General features: G+C 39.6%; 1 protein-coding gene and 1 pseudogene across 2 annotated transcripts in view; both read right to left on the bottom strand.

Annotated features, from left to right (window-relative positions):
• Positions 1-17,252, bottom strand: part of CERKL (ceramide kinase like) — a 66,888-nt gene that overhangs the window by 4,121 nt on the left and 45,515 nt on the right. For both annotated transcript variants that reach the window (XM_061608291.1, XM_061608292.1), the window contains 7 exons: positions 17,001-17,143; positions 12,922-12,996; positions 9,197-9,374; positions 8,379-8,447; positions 7,826-7,851; positions 7,639-7,747; positions 1,529-1,625 (listed from right to left, as the gene is read on the bottom strand). In XM_061608291.1, the coding sequence (XP_061464275.1) occupies positions 1,529-1,625; positions 7,639-7,747; positions 7,826-7,851; positions 8,379-8,447; positions 9,197-9,374; positions 12,922-12,996; positions 17,001-17,143 (697 nt within the window). The remainder of the gene's footprint in view (positions 1-1,528; positions 1,626-7,638; positions 7,748-7,825; positions 7,852-8,378; positions 8,448-9,196; positions 9,375-12,921; positions 12,997-17,000; positions 17,144-17,252) is intronic.
• Positions 8,663-8,781, bottom strand: LOC133378549 (5S ribosomal RNA; annotated as a pseudogene).

The raw sequence follows: 17,252 nt of genomic DNA, 5'->3' as shown, positions 1-17,252 counted from the left end.
GTGGCAGGTAACATTTTTATTCACCCAGGCCTTTGGAGCTTAATTTTCTGTTTGTTTTTAGTCAGGTGGGGAGAAGTTAGATTTTGTTTTTACGTAGTCCGACTATTTTAGGATGTTTTTATTCTTGTATTATTTTTATATCTGTTTCTAATGTTGTAAGTTACTTCAATTTGGAAGTTCAATTTGGAAAAAAACCAATAATAATAATAATAATAAAAGCAACCAATGTCAAGATGCCAAAGAGTAATGCACTTTTTATTAATACCCAATACATTTTGGCCAAAACATGTCTTCCTTTGGGGCTTTTCTACAAAAAGTGGAGATTAATAAAACATACCTGAAACATAAAAAAATCCTTAATGCATAATCTCAAAAGTCTTTATACCAAAAAGTAATGACACCTTACCTTTTTTTGTCTAATGTACATATTTTAATATTTTTCTGTGGGTTCCTTAGCAGTTTTGTCTTGCACTGATTTCAGAATAGATGTGTTTGAGCTTGTCTACAAGGTAATAAGTTATAATTTTTTACGTTGGAAAAAGAAAAATTGTTTGATGGATTTCTTGGTAAATTATAAGGATTTTACAAATATGCGACTTCTGAGATTGCATTTTAAGATTTTTATATGTTTTAAGTATTGTTTATTAACTGTCCCATTTTATTTTTTGTGGAAAGTGTCCCTGAGGAAGGCCTATTTGGGCCCAAACACTCCCATAGCAGTTCACTTTAGCAGCCAGGATTCGTGCCCAAAGACAATTTGTAAGAGGATCTGCCTTAGTGCAGCCTTAGCCTGAAGACTCAACACAATTGAAAGCAGTGCTTCATTCCCCATAACTCTTGAACCCCTGCTTTGCGATCCTTGGAGTGGGAACCTGTGATACTCCAGATATTGCTGGACTACTACTCCCATCATCTTCCCTCTCCCCCATCCCATCCCATGTACATATGTCCGTGCGTGCATGCATGTGCATGCATGCACACACATGCATTAAAGCTCTGTGAACATACTGTGTTTACCACTATACTGACTGCTCTCTGTGCCTGTTGTCCACCTGTGCTCTGCATATAGGTGAAACTAAAAAAACAACATCCACAAAATGTTACAACTCTCCACTTGTCCTTAATCTCAATGTTGTCTACATTTAAATATAATAGTGTTTGTGTTGTTGTTTTAAAATCAGTTTAGCAGCTTTACATTCTAGTAACTCATATATATATATAAGAGCCATATATAACTAAACCACAGCAGATAGATGGAAATAGGCTAATTGGTATTAGTCATTGGTGATTTTCAAAAATCAGATAAAAGTGGGCTAATGTACTCTGACAGGAAGTTAAGTCTCCTTACAAAGGCACAAATATCTCCTGGAGCATTTACTTCCCATCTTAAACCTTTGTCTGTTTTTATTTCATTACGTTTTAGATATTTTATTTTGGGTTATGTATTACGTACTTTTGCTGTGGCCTTTGCTGGGTTAAACAAATCTAAACAAGTTTGGGTTGCAAAATAGTAAGAGTAAACCTTTACCGGATTCTTCACACTACCATATCTTTTCAGGTGCTTAACAAACTCTGGACGAGAAGTGTTCCTCACAACAATAAGAGCTATGCTTCCATCATTCAATCTAAAAAGACACCGTTCAGTTAAAGTAGAGAATTAACACACTTAATCCTGATCACATACTTAACTCATTCAGAATTGCTATTTTTTATTATCAGTGAGATTATAGATTATCTTTATTTTCAGAATTAAATAATTTATATTAAATTACACATTTCTTTTAGTGGCTCTATCATTCACGCCATGTCAACATTTTAAAATTATATATTCAATAAAACATCAATAACAGTGCTTTGGTGCCTTAAAGCAGAGGTGGAGACTTTAGACTTGCCAGATGCACTGTTTCATCACAGTCCTAAATTCTACCAACCAGTACCACATGCCAAAGACATACAGTCAGATTTAAACAATATTTATTTATTTAATTTATTTATATTTTATTTATTACATTTATATACCGCTCCATACCCGAAGAACTCTGGGCAGTTTACAGCAGTTAAAAACAATAAAAACAAATATACAAATTTTAAAACACAAAAAACTATTTAAAAACACAATTTTAAAAATAAATAAAAACAATTTGAAAAACATGCTAAAATGCCTGGGAGAAGAGGAAAGTCTTGACCTGGCACCAAAAAGATAACAATGTTGGTGCCAGGTGCACCTTGTCAAGTAGATCATTCCATAATTTGGGGGCCACCACTGAGAAGGCCCTCTCCCTTGTTGCCAGACTCACAGCTTCCCTCGCAGTAGGCACCCGGAGGAGGGCCTTAGATGTTGAGCGTAGTGTACGGGTGGGTTCATGTCGGGAGAGGCAGTCCATCAGGTATTGTGGTCCTAAGCCGTGTAAGGCTTTATAGGTTAAAACCAGCACCTTGAATCGAGCTTGGAAACATACAGGCAGCCAATGCAAGTGGGCCAGAAGCAGTTTTATGTGTAGGAACCATCTGGTCCTTGTTACCAATCTGACTGCTGCATTTTGCACAAGCTGCAGCTTCCGAACCGTCTTCAAAGGCAGCCCTACGTAGAGCACATTGCAGTAATCTAGCTTGGAGGTTACCAGAGCATGGACAACTGAAGCCAGGTTATTCCTGTCCAGATAGGGGCGTAGTTGGGCCACCAACCGAAGTTGGTCGAAGGCACTCCATGCCACCGAGGCAACCTGAGCCTCAAGTGACAGAGATGGTTCTAGGAGAACACCCAAGCTACAAACCTGCTCCTTCAGGGGGAGTGCAACCCCATCCAGGACAGGTTGGGCATCCACCATCCGGTCAGAAGAACCACCTACTAGCAGCATCTCAGTCTTGTCTGGATTGAGCCTCAGTTTATTAGTCCTCATCCAGTCCATTGTTGCAGCCAGACACTGGTTCAGTACATTGACGGCCTTACCTGAAGAAGATGAAAAGGAGAAATAGAGCTGCGTGTCATCAGCATACTGATGGCAACACACTCCAAAGCTCCAGATGACTGCACCCAACCGTTTCATGTAGATGTTGAACAGCATGGGGGACAGAATAGGGTGCATCTGAGCACATTCTGTGCCTAGGAACTGGTTTTTAGTATCAGAATTGAACTAAGCTGAGCTCACAGTCCTTTCACAAACAGTCCCTCTTCCCTGTTAGCTTTCTTCACTTGAGCAGCCTGATTTAGGTGGAAAAGGCCATTTTGATGCTGCTGTTATGAAACAACTCGGGAGTCCAGAAATCCATGCCAATCTACTGCAAATTACCCAAAGATCTACCAGTAGACCCCAATCTACCTTCTGCCCACCCTTGCTTTTAAAGTGTTCAAAGTGGTTCACATACGTTATCTTGGTAATCCTCACAACAGCTCTGTAAAATAATATTATCTATTGTCATATGATAGATGGGGGAGGGAGCAAGGCTGAAAGATAGCTTTTTGCTTAAGGTCACTTAGTGAGCTTACGGCAGAGCTGGGGGGGTGCCAGCTTGCCTTCATTTGGCTCAGATCTCCCATTGTGCCTCTCATTCTCCATCTAGTTGGCAAGGGCTGGCACACCATGACAGTGTGTAACAGCAGAACTAGTTGCTACCCTATATTGACATGGAAAAGTGTCCGAGCCCTCTGTACCCTGGGGCTGCAAAGAATCATCAAAGAGGAGGAAATCATCATTACAAATACAATTTCAAAATTATTTAAAATAACATTATTTCTCAAAGTAAATGCTCCAGTACAGATTCTCTGCCTCCTGCACAGAGATTAGCATTCCAGAGAGTTTTTGTACCACTGGTTCAACATGACAGTCCTACAGTGTAAAAGCCTGGGATTTATAGTTCTGAGTTATGCTTATACAGAATCTGCATATGATAGGGTCTGTGCATGTAGACTCCCTTGTGCAATCACCAGCTTATTTGAATGGCTTCTAATGACAGTCAGGGACTTGGATCCAAAGAAGCACAGGTTGGAACTGCACCCATGTAGTGGGGCTTTCCTATACCATCTCCCCTGGACTTCCAAAAATCTGCTCCTGGGAGTTGGGAGAGTAGTGTGAGGTGTGGTGCAGATAGCTGCAACAAGTGGGGTGAAATTATTATTACTATTATTACATTTATATCCCGCCCTTCCTCCCAGCAGGAGCCCAGGGTGGCAGAAATTAGGGGCACCTTAATGGACCTTGCATGGATAGAAGGAATATGGGAAATCATTTACAGACTGCATTCAAATGACTATGTCCTATGCAGGTCATTGCCCCAAAGAAATATATACTGTTTGTATAAACATACATGGATCACATGTAGCCTGTCCTAGGCAAGAACTGAATGACTTAACAAATCAAAGATGACAACTAGCCTGGTGATGATTTTGAGGAATGCGGCCAGCTGAGAGTATTGCAATATTTTTGCCTGCTACAAAACATGCAACACCTTGCATGGTCGGAAGTGCTTTTCCACACACATAGGGCTAGGCACATGTGGATCCAAGCCACTGTGCTTCAGCCTTAAAGTAAGATACATCAATCTAAAAGTTATCAACATGTTGTTTAAGAAAAACCAAGTAGATGTAAAGTGAGCACTGGCAAGACTATAAACTTAGAGTCAAAGTACTCTCCTTCAGCAAAAACAACAATAACCAAATGTTTTCTATTCCAAACTAGGAAGTCTCATCTGTACAGCTTTGCATGCTAAAGACCATTTCTACATGTCCCCTTTAATGATTTTTAATTTTGTTACTAAATGCAATGCATGCCACAAATTCAGCCTAAAGAAAAGACACTTTGTTGATAGTGAAAGGTAGGAGGCACTATAAGAAAAGGATGCACATGCTGAATCCACTCCTCAAAGGAGTAGAATTACATGTAACATGCAATTACATGTAAATCAGTCTCGCTGAATTCAGTGGTGTGTGCAAGTTTGTAGCTTCAAGTGTATTTGTGGGTTTTTTTCCCTTTTGCAAATGCATAGGAATTTTCTTGTGTTTCTCCTCATCAAAATTCCTTCAGAGTAACTGACATATAAAAATATTTCAGCCAGACAGATTAAGCCTGCAATCCTGCACTCACCTGGGAGTAAGCATACTGAAATTATACTGTAGGGATCAGTCAACCAGCTAGCAGAAACAATGGTTTCACTGACTGAAGTTAGCAAATAATGAGAACGTAACATCTTGTAATACAGCAAATAAACACTTTCAGAGGAAAAGAGGAGGACAGTTCTGACCACTTCTTGCGAAGATTACTAATAATCATGACTTGCAATAAAATGGTTTTTAAGGAACTGGAATGTGATAAATAACGTTTTCTTCTAAGCAAGTATCAGGTTAGAGATGCTTTGAAAGAATCAAATTATACATGTGCTACCAGCTTTATTACCAATTATGGACCACGCACCAAAGAACTGTGTAACTAGTTTGGGTAAGTCCAAGGGTACTTCCAGCTGCAATCCTATACTCACTTACCTGGGAGTAAATCCCATTGAACTCAGTGGGGCTTGCTTCTGGGTAGACACATCTAAGATTGCACTGCTGGGCTTGGTTTTCTTGAACAGCAGCCCTTAGTGCTATATTGCAAACTGCATTTGAAACTAGGGAATGGGGGTTGCAAAAGTAATTTGTGTTGTGTCATGGGTGAGGGTTCAGATCAGAGCTTGGAAAAGTTACTTTTTTGAACTACAACTCCCATCAGCCCCAGCCAGCATGTCACTGGATTGGTCTGATGGGAGTTGTAGTTCAAAAAAGTAACTTTTCTAAGCTCTGGTTCAGATGTTACAAAAAGGTGTGTGGGTTAGGAGTCTAAACAGTATTTGTGATACTGGCCATGATGATGCATTTGAAAACGTTGGCCCACAGAAATGTTTGATGTCTTTTAAGAGGTCTCTGCCCAGAATGCCCAAGAAGTCAACAAGAGACCAAACGATGGTAGTAAATTTTGAGAGTGGTATTTTATCTTCTAAGAAATTGCATCTCTCTTTACTCACCACACTCCTTGACAATCCCACAGGGGATGAGATGCTGATATTGTAGCATGTAGTGGCAGCTATTAGCAATTAAATCCCTTTACCCTTTTTAGGGCTTCATCTTTCTAGTTCTGAAGAAGATTCAGTAATTGTGTGGATTGTGGTAAGACCCCTAGAGGCCACACTGGGGACCACTAACAGGACTGATAAGGGCCCCAAAGCATTAATTCTTACAACTATAGTTTAAAATACGTAATAATGATCAAACTTAGGCTACACTTAGATTGTGAGCTACAGTAGAAAATTGTTAAACTACATGTTTTCTGCACTATGTATTTCCTTGGAATTTGTAATTTTAACCTTGTGAAAAGATGTAAATTATAGCTTTATAAAGACTTTATTGTACAAGATAATTAATAAAACCTTTCCAATTGACCAAGATGAAAATAACCTATAGTGATTATGGAAAAGGATTTGAAATTAAATCATTCTGGATGAAGTGTAAACTGTGAACAATCTTAAACCTTAACAAATGTCTTAAGCATTTGAAAATTTTCTATCTAATCCAGAGGTCAGGAAATGTTATCAGCCTGAGGGCCACATTCTCTGCTAATGGCCACATGTCACTGGTGAGCAGGGCCAGAGGCAAAAGTGGGCAGAGCAATGAATGTGAATCTTACCTTTGCACACCGCTCTCTGTCCTTCACCCAGGCAAGCAAAACACATTATCAAAAGTTCTAGAACATACTCCAGACAGGCAAAAACACTCAAGGGGTGGGTGAAACAGGGCCAGAGATGGGGCGTGGCATGAGAGAGAGTCAAGGGCTAGATAGAGAGGCCTGGACAGCCATATTCAACACCTGGCCCTGAGATCTCCCATCCGTGATTTAAACTCATTGTATTCCATATTGGAAGAGTGTTTACTTTAAGATTCCAACTGGTGCCTTGAGCAGTCATAGATGGCAGTTTCAGGAAAAGTCCTCTGCAGAGGTGGAAGACCTCCCTCATCATTTTTTTTCTTTTGCTGTAAAGACATCAAGAATTGGTACCCAGCCCAGCTTCTACATTGAATTAGGTTTGTCCAATCCCTTTTTAAAAAAACTATCTGTTAGAGGAGACCCATAGGAATCAGCAAATACCGCAATAAGATAATGTCAAAGATTCTCCAATAACAACAGAGTTGGCTGTTTTAATAATGATACAGGGTTCTGACCCTTTGTTGTATTGCTGTTACTTTTCTTTTGGTACACCGTTTTTAGTGGAACCTTTACATGTTGTATGTGTTACTACAATAAAGTGATAACAATAGACAAAAATCAATCTATCAGCCAAATCCAAGTAACTAGGTTTCCTATTAACAGACCTCAAGGGAGACTATTACTTGATGACTACCACTTAAGTCAGACTTGTAAACTAATTTAATTACTGTAATTATCCAATGATTATTCTAGGTTGATGACCTCAGCTGCCTGATCCAAAAACTGATTACAATTCCTGAGATTAGAGAGGCAACTGCAGTCTAACTGGGCCATCTTCATCCTCCTCTACCAACCTCAGAGGATCTACTGCTCATGACACAAGCATGCATTCTGGGGAAAGCCAAGGCTTTAGAATAAGATGTCAGAATTTAGAGACATTACTCTAAATCTATAAATCCTTACTGACCTGGTATCAGGTGCCAAGCCTCTTGGTGCCATTGAACAGAGACAAGGGATTGCCATAATGCTCACGTTCAGGAAGTGACCCTGGATCCTGTGGGGCTGATCTCTGTTGTCTAAATATAAACATCATATCGTATTACTTCAAGTAAAACCTAATTCTCTTCCTTAAGTGATTAAACTTGAAAACTTACCATATTTAAGTCTCTCTTGCTTCTTTCTAAAAATAAATGTGTAGGATAAAATAATTAAAATGCACGAAACAATGAAAAACAACAGACAAGAAAATAAAACATGTTTGTTATTTAATGGAAGCAAATTAAAGACATTGAGTAAGGGAATGCAAAAAACTATTATCTGAAAGAAAGGCGGGCTTTCATTTTGAACGTAAGCACATTATTTGAAAACAAGTTCCCCTGAAATCAATAGGGACTACTTCTGATTAAAGCTTTCAGACAGTGTGCTAGTGACAGCTCTAAACTACTTATAACAAAACCTGATCCAATAAGGAGATTAAAACATTTCCTTTATATACAGTTAATAAGTGTTAATAAGAAAACTTTACTTTCTTTACTTTAAAAAAACATGTTTAGTTTGCTGCTCACTACAGTAATGTTCATCACAGTTCAATTGCATTGAAATCAAATGGTGCAAGTTCATTACAACTAGCTGCAACTGAGCTGGAACTCTTATGAGATAAATTAAGTTTGGAATACAAAGATTTGTGATTGATTAACTCTCACTTACGTATCAATTTCCTGAGCATCTTGTTGTAAGTTTTTCAAAGGTAGAAATGATAATTCACAGTCTTCTGGCCTAAAGATAGAACAAGATTAGTTACTACAGCTGATGCTCGATTTATTAAATATGCCTATATCTAGCTTTAAATACATATTTTCCTTATTTTGTTTCTGTTATATGCCTTCAAGTCAATTATGACTTATGGCAACCCTATGAATCTTTTTTTTATATATTCATAGGCTTTTCATGGTAAGAGGTATTCAGAGGTGGTTTATCATTGCCTTCCTCTACGTCTACATCACCCGGTATGCCCAGGCTGTCTCCCACCCAAGTACTAACCAGGTCTGACCCTGCTTAGCTTACAAGATCAGATGAGATTGGGTGTGTTCAGGGTAGTATGGCCGTGGCCTTCCCCCCCCCCATATATTGATATATATAATTTACAGTGCAATACTATAAATCCCATTGAATTTAAAGGTTTACTCACACTTAGTTGGGTATATGTTTGCAGCCTAGTATTACTCACTAGTCTGAATTGTTATCTAGACCAGGAGCAGCCAACTTGTGTCTCTCCAGATGTTGCTGGATGACTCCAACTGTCCCTGACCATTGGTCACACTAGCTGGGGAAGATGGAAAATGATCAAACAATATCTGAAGGGCCACAGGTTAAGCTACCCCTAGATCATTACTATCTCTACAATAACTACTGAAGCTATCTGACCACAATCATTAAAGGTTTTTAAACTGGTAAAACCACAGGTTTTGGTCAAAATAATGCAACCCCTTTCTTAATTCTAAAAACAGCATGCAAACTTATCATACTTTAGATTTGCCAGTGTCTTAATCACAGCAAAATCTTTTCGCTGATTTGATGGCATCCAACGATGCTTTTCAGCCAATGCCAGAGTCCTTGCCCCAAAACCAAACATTGATGAAAATCCAAAGCGTAGTAGTTTGGTTGGACTACTGAAAGTGCACACATCCACCAACTGTAGGTGCCCTGAAATGATAACATAAATATAAATATGTATATGTGTTTATTTTTTCCTCATCACAGAGTTTGAGGTGACCTACAACTAAACCAAAATACTCAGTTTTTAACAAATCGATTAAAAGATGACAGATTATCTACAAAGCCAGGACCTCTATATGTACTACTCTTTCAATACTAATTTCCTATCCAAGTAAAAAGGCTATAATTTCTAACTACAACAAGCCACTCCAACAAACCCACAAGGACGGAAAATTTATAACCTTCAACTGGCCTGATCTGAGCAGATTCCTGCCACACAATGCTGCCCATGTGCTCCACAGCCCATGCTGTTCAAGAAGGCCCCCAACCCTCTTAGACAGAGAGTATTTGGGGAGCGGGGCTGAGGAGCTGTAGGGAAGACAATAGGAAAGAGGGAGCAGCCTTCTACTCACACAGCCAATGGATACAAAGCAAGTATTACATGTGAAACACATGTGGAGTTTGTCCACTTCATGGAGACAGTGTATTCAGAACAGTCTAAGTAAAGTAAAAGAACAGGTCTGATCATTTGCATGCTTATTGAGTTCAATGGGATTTACTCCCATGCAGTCACGGAAATGGACTGCCTTCAAATCAATTCCGACGTATGGCCACCCTATGAATAGGGTTTTCATGGTAAGCAGTATTCAGAGGGGGGTTTACCATTGCCTTCCTCTGAGGAGTGACTGGCCCAAGGTCACCCAGTGAGCTTCACGGCTGTGTGGGGATTTGAACCCTGGTCTCCCAGGCTGTAGTCCTAGGATAGGTAAAACTGACCATGGGGAGGAGGGGGAGGGTGGAAGGGAGGGAAAGGAGAAGGGGAAGGGGGAGTGTGGAAGGGAGGGAAAGGAGGAGGAGGAGGAGGGGGGAGGGAGGGAATTGGAAGGGGATGAGGGAGGAGATGGGAGGGCTGAAGGAAGGGGGAGGGAAGGGACAAGAAGGAGGAGATAGGAGGGAGGATAGGTTTGATCATTTGTATGCTTTTTGAGTTCAGTGGGATTTACTCCTGTGCAATCATGCTTAGGATAGGTGAAACTGACCTGGGGGAGGGCAGGGGGAGAGGGAGGGAGGGAAGGGGCGGAGATTGGATGGGTGGGCCCTGGGCAGAGGGGAAGCCCCTTTCCTTTCCAAAAGGAAAACATTGTGAACAGTATCATTCTTTTTCAGGGTTTTATTCTACAGCAGGTACATGTAGCCTCCCACACAAATTTAAACCGAAGCTGTCCCTGGCCACATCCACACCAGACCTTTATTTTACTTTAGACACTCATGGCTTCTCCCAAGGAATCCTGGGAAGTGTAGTTAGTGAAGTGTGCTGAGAGTTGTTAGGGGACGCCCTGTTCCCCTCACAGACTTTCAATCAGAACAGCTGAATGTTAAACCACTCTGGCCACTGGAGCTCTGTCAGAGGAATAGGATTCTCCTCTCAGCATCCTTCACAAACTACACTTCCCAGGATTCTTTGGGGGAAGCCATGACTGTCTCAAGTGAAATCAAAGTTTGATGTGGGCGTGGCCCCCTGATTAGGCAAGCCCAGCAGCTGTGAGTCTGGCTTTTAGAACACTGACAGTTGATTCTTACTGAGCATGCCCGATGTTATCATAGGCTTCCAGCCAAAATTTCTTAAATTAATTAAAAATCAGCCAGGCATTTTTTTTAACTTTTAAAGGTCAGTAATAGGATTACAGGTACTCTGTGAACATGGCTGATTTTCAATTAATTTCAACAGATTATGAGAACTCTGACAGAAAAAAGTCCAAAAGGGGTCTGGATTTTTTCTCTCTTTTTACACTTTGAACTCTCTATTCTCTCTGACTGTGTTGTGTATCAGCATGAAAATTTAGAGGGTTGTTAAGCAAGTGTTTCTGAGTTCAGGACTATAAGTTTAGTAAGGTTTTGTTTTGTAATGAGCTTATGGGAGGCATCAGAATGGTATGGGGGTATTTTCAATTTAACATTGCGGAATGTGAAAAATCCATGCTGACTATAGTATACAGCCACTCTTGTGGCTGTATAATACAAAGAGAGTTCATCACGTTAAGTGTACCTTTATTACATTAGTTCTCTTGCAAATAAACATGGCTTATTTTGAGCAAAACATGTACTGATTGTGGGCATTTGTACTCGGCCTTTCATACAAATTTCCAGGGCAGATTCTAGTAATTCTAATTACTCCCATATCCTCTGATTCCCAATAAATGGAGAGGTCCATCAGTTCTGCAAATATGGCAGGAAGATCATTTTTTTCTAGTTACAGTTTACCCACCAATTATAACAAGAACACCTTAGGCACACAGCATGCAGAGTGTATGCAGACGTGTGTGTGTGAGAGAGAGACAGAGAATCGGAAATACTCATAGATTCCAGATTCAGGAGACTGCCACAATGCTCTGCTAGTAAGAGTAGCAAGCACTGCACCCTTTCACAAGGTGATGTGAGACAATGGAACAGTGGTTAGAAATGGGGGCAGGCAGAACACATAAAGTAAGAGCATTCCTCAGAGTCCTCTTAGCCATTGTCACAGTGGGATACTGAACCAGTGGGAGTCCCAGCATACTTGACAGTATGCAAGTAATATGCCAAAGGCAGATATTGTATATGTGTGTGTAAAATGGACCATGTGTCCTCCTCCAGAACAATGGCAAAAATGTTCAAAACAAACCTTTCTCTAAAAGGCAGGTATCAAGTTTAGCAGTAATTATAATACATAAAACCTGTCCTCTAACTGTAATGCATACTGGAAAAAAGTTATTGTTAATTTTATACTATAAATTAACACGTAATGGCATTGTGCATTCATGTTGAAGAAGCAATGCCAACCATCTCATTAAGAAGTGCTACCTTGTTATTTGAAAACTTATATTACTAGATGCAAAAAGTTTTGAAGTAACTTGAATACAAATTTTCCTCCTCCACCCATTACCCATTTACCACTTCCCCAACCCACATGCACACAGACAGGAATAAGAAAGGGGGTGAAGGAAGTACCATCCTCCCAGATACCCAGCAGACTGTAAATTAACTCCCTCAATCCTCCTCACTGCAACAGAAAAGATAATTTGTAGATGTGATACTGACAAAGTCCTCAGCTGCATGTCATGCTCTGTCTCTCACCTGCTTGCATCAAGCTTTGCCCATTTTATGGCCATAGCCAGAAAATGCTGAATAGGAAGCACAGTAGAGCTCACTCATATTCCTTCAGCATACTGTAATACTAGTTCAAACCATATAACAGAATTCTCACAAATGCCTAAAGAATGTAATCTTCAGTAGTGGCCAATGTGGTGGTGCACAGCTGCCCTCCCAGTGCTGGCATCACTGGATGGGGTTGGGAGCAGGGCAAGGGCGGTGGGGAGAGCAGGACTATGTGAACAGGGCCCGCCACGCTCATAAATTTATCTTACTAACTTCAATATACAAAAAAGTATACACAGTAGTCTTTTTATCTGGATGTATTAGAAGTGCACATATTCCACCTGATGGAAGAACACAGTTAAAAAAACCCAATTCCTTTTCTCAGATGTAGAATACCTACCCATTATTATGTGCAGTGTTGCAGTTACTGCGTGTTGGATTCCATTCAGAGTATGTGCCAAAATATTTGTAGAACCTGTAAATGTTCAACAGTGTGCCAAAAACAAAAGTGAAATGATTACAACTATACCATACAAAATAAGGTTTCAAAATGAATCCTCTAACCCACTCAGCTGGAGCTGGACTTCTTAAATAAAAGTGTAATGATCTCCAGTGTAGGGTAATGACATTGTTTCACAACCAGTTGTTAAGGAAGGAGTAACAAGTTTGAGGTGTGTCTCCCTATGGAAACCTAAGGGGTTAGGGTTGGTAATGTGATGGTGGTGAACTGAGAAATCAAATAAAGCCCACTGACCATGGGTTAGGACTAGACATACCAATAATATGGGAAGGGACTCAGATCCATCAGAGGCTCCTGCTGGACAAAAGGGAAGCTATTTTTGCCCATTTATCCTTTCCCTTGCAGCCCCACAGTATCACCTCTGATGCTATTCCACAGGTTCCCCCAACACTCAAGAGCAGCTTTTCTGGGGACACAGGAGACTACAGGGCAAAGAAGTGTATCAACAAAAATTACCTCCTCCACTTGCAGAAAGTCTGGACCCAGGCCCATGTTTCTCAGTGGACAACATTCAGTTAAACTTGTTATTCAGCTAAACATGTTATTTCAGACTTAATTTTTAATTACATACACAAAACTTCTTCTAAGGTAATTCTTCATGTGTATATTTTGCTTGGGCAAGTGGTATTTTACTTTACCACTATAAATATTTCAACCAGTATAATACAGTTGATTTTCCTTTCCAATTGTTAATTCACTATTTTGTAGGATTGGTTTTTCCTTTCCAGGTTCCTATCTTGGAATCTTTAAAGCAAGCTATGCTCTGACCTTTCCCCATTTAACTCTGGCTCCAGCCTAGGACAGGAATGAGCTATGACAGCTAAATGGCTTATACCTAGATCCTCAACAAGTTTATTACTTAAAAATATTATTTTTTGCTATTGCTACATTTATCAGTCACTTTATACAAAAGAAAAAGTCCCAAAGTGACTTGATAAGCAACTTAAAATACAATACATAAAAGCAATTTAAAACCAGGAAAAAAATAAAACGATGAAAAATACAATATATATATAATGCTCATCCAGTAATATATTAATAAGGAAAGTCCTACCCATCCCACTAAAAGATGAGCACCACTGTAGAAGGCAACTTAATTATGAAAGGCCTGGGTAAAGACTGGCACCTAAGACTGTCAAGGATGGTGCCAGGTGTGTCTCTCTGGGGAGAACATTCTACAGATGGGGGACCACCACTGAAAAGGCCTGTTCCTATGTGGCCACCCTCTACACCTCGCTCAGGTGGGGCACATGGAGAAGGGTATCTAATGAAGATCTCAAGATCTGGGTTGCTCATATGGGAAGAGGCAGTCCTTAAGGTATTGCAGTCCTGAGCTGTATGGGGTTTTAAAGGTCAAAACCAGCACTTTGAATTGAGCCTGGAAACTAATCTGTACAGAGGCCAGAACTGATGTAATATGTTCAGACCTTTTGTTCCCAGTCAATAATCTGACTGCTGAATTCTGCACTTGCTGTAGCTTCTGAACTGTCTTCAAAGTTCCATGGCATGCACACCACAGGAAATGTCCTAAGAACTGCAGCATAACTACACCTGGACCAGCTCCAGTTGTGTTTTTTGACTGAGAAGTTATGCTATCTCAAGACCCAAGAACTTAAGACCTTTGAATCTAAGCAATCTTTGTGTAAAAGATACAAATCCTAACTGAATATTTTGCATTATACATTTTCCCTTCTCAAAGCAGAGGGTGATTATTTCTACAGCTCCCCATCATATTATTACTATGCTGATGCTCAGCATTTATTTTGTGCTAACAATAATGCTAGTACACAAACAAATAACTGTAAATAGAGGCTCCTTATTTCTTGGAGATAATGGATTGGATGTAAGATAAATTATAATGTAATCCTAAACATGTACACTCAGAAGTAGGCCCCAATGAGTTCAGTGGGACTTACGTCCAGATGACTGTGTACAGGATTGCAGCCTTAATTGCACTAAGGTTCATTAAAATCAGTCTAAAAGTTAATCATGTAAAGTTAACCATGACTAACTTATGTTTCATTGATTTCAATGGGAACTAGGTACAACTAACCTAGCCAGGATCCAAGCTAATGGATTTTATGTTTCCCAGTGACAGCAGAGTTCAGAGAAAATTTAAAGATGCTTTTTAACGGCTATTTTAAACCTGTTTAAGTAGTGATACTTCTCATCATATTATAAAATATTCATTTTCACATACTGTGCTCTCTGTAAAATGTAGCTTCTGTTCAAAGGCTTCTGTTCCTGCTAACCAACCCTTCTCCTAAAGGATGCTCAGGAGCAAGGGGAAAGGACAAAAGTATCAGCAGTTCATGTAAAGCATGACAGATGAAGGTACCAGACAGAAATTGTTGGGGGAAATGTCCTTGCAAGTGCAAGCACTCCTGCAGAACAATTAACTTAATTAACCAGACACATGAATATTCATAAGTCTGTTAATGTCTCCCACATCCAAACAGATAAATGTGATGTAATGACTTCCTAGTCAAGCATACCTAAGAGTCTCATGAAAATTGCACCAATACTGTGGTTCTTTGCCCAAACTATCATGGAAAGTGAAAGTCTCATAGCAATATTTTATTCTCCACAAATTAATTGGAAACAGGAATAATGTAAGTGAATGATAAAGGGCTATAAGTTTTACAGTCAATATATAAAATTCCTGTGTTTTGCAACTATTAAGTTGCTTTCCCCCAGTCCTTCCAGTTTTCTCTAAATCCCTCTGTACAGTTAGCTGTAGTTGCCATGGCAACAAACGCTATTTCTAAATGGCCAACAGTACCACCACAGGCATCCTCCATCTGACTGGTTTTATTTTGACCACAGTATGGCAGCTTGTTATATTGGCCTAGCAAATCCTTTCTTCCTGTAGATTGCAAACTTTTCTAAAAACTGCCATCCACATTTCTTTTGTTTTGTAAAAGGAAGACTACAATTTAGCACAATAGTGATTGCTAACATTCTGGAATTGGGTTGGTAGTGTTCTACTCAGACTCATAGCCAACTAAGCTAAATGTCAGGTTTTGTAAAGTGGACTCCTGTTCAAGGCTAACATTCTAATAGCATATACATACTTCATTCAAGACCGACTTAGAAAGCCCATGATAAAAGCATCACAGAAAAGTGTGCAGAACCAAAATTTAAGAAGTTAATTAAAACATTTGTTAGATACTAATTTAAATTAGTCTCATCACCTTGCAGTTTGATGCAATCACTCTCATTTGTAACTTCTAAACTGTGCAGAATAAGATACTAGAAAGATTCCATTTCATAACACCACTTTCATAGGAACTACAAATGATAAGTGGACAGAGTGTTAGCCTTTTTTTTTGCTCCATGTAATTAGCATTATTTCATGCTTCCTGCTAACTCAATCTCTGGTAATCTTATTCCAATTCATATGCTGGACAGGCTTCTGTAAGTGGGAGCATCCCGTGAGCAGATTCTTCCTTATCCCCCATAACCACTTTTGTTCCCTGCAAGTCTGCTCTGGAATTACGTGAAACATCTTGTACCTAGTGGTATACCAGACAGGACTTTCCCACTCAGGGCTGCCACCCTCTTTACAAGCATATTTCTCCACAGTAACCCAGGCTGCTACATTAAGTCTGCTACCATCTAATCATGCAAGTTGTTCATACGGGTAAACAGAGCCACACATTGGCTACGCTTCAATATATGGTTCTCCACTTAAGGACAAAGGTTAGTTTTACAAGGGGTGTACTTAAAACTATGAGGAAAAGAAAGGCATCTCAACAGAGCCATTCAAAGTGTATGGACTGTGCTATTAGCAAGAACAAATAACTGGGATTTTTTTTTAAAAAAAGAAACTATAACTAGACCACATTGTAAGAGAATTTAATACTATGATGCACTATATAAAACTTGAAAGAGATTCTTTTACAACACTATAAGAACTATGTGTGGCATTCTTCATATTAACTACTTTATACTCTCACCTGCTGGTATGATTCCAAGAGGAACGTCTGCTCTGACTGGTTCAAATATGTCATCACCCTTCCTCCCGGCATCCATCTGGGCTCTAAGCAAAAGACCATGAGCGACTTCACTGGCAGTCCCATCTCCACCAACACAAACCACCCTAAAGGAGAACAAATCGCAAGACTCTTCATTACAAGAAAGGCAATTTAGTGTTAGGCTAAATTTAGTGTTAGGCATTACATAAGAGCAAGTTGAAACTGACTACCTTT

Source organism: Rhineura floridana, chromosome 2 (assembly GCF_030035675.1).
Source record: "Rhineura floridana isolate rRhiFlo1 chromosome 2, rRhiFlo1.hap2, whole genome shotgun sequence".
Classification (NCBI taxonomy): Eukaryota; Metazoa; Chordata; class Lepidosauria; order Squamata; family Rhineuridae; genus Rhineura; species Rhineura floridana.
This window is presented reverse-complemented; position numbering and strand designations above follow the sequence as displayed.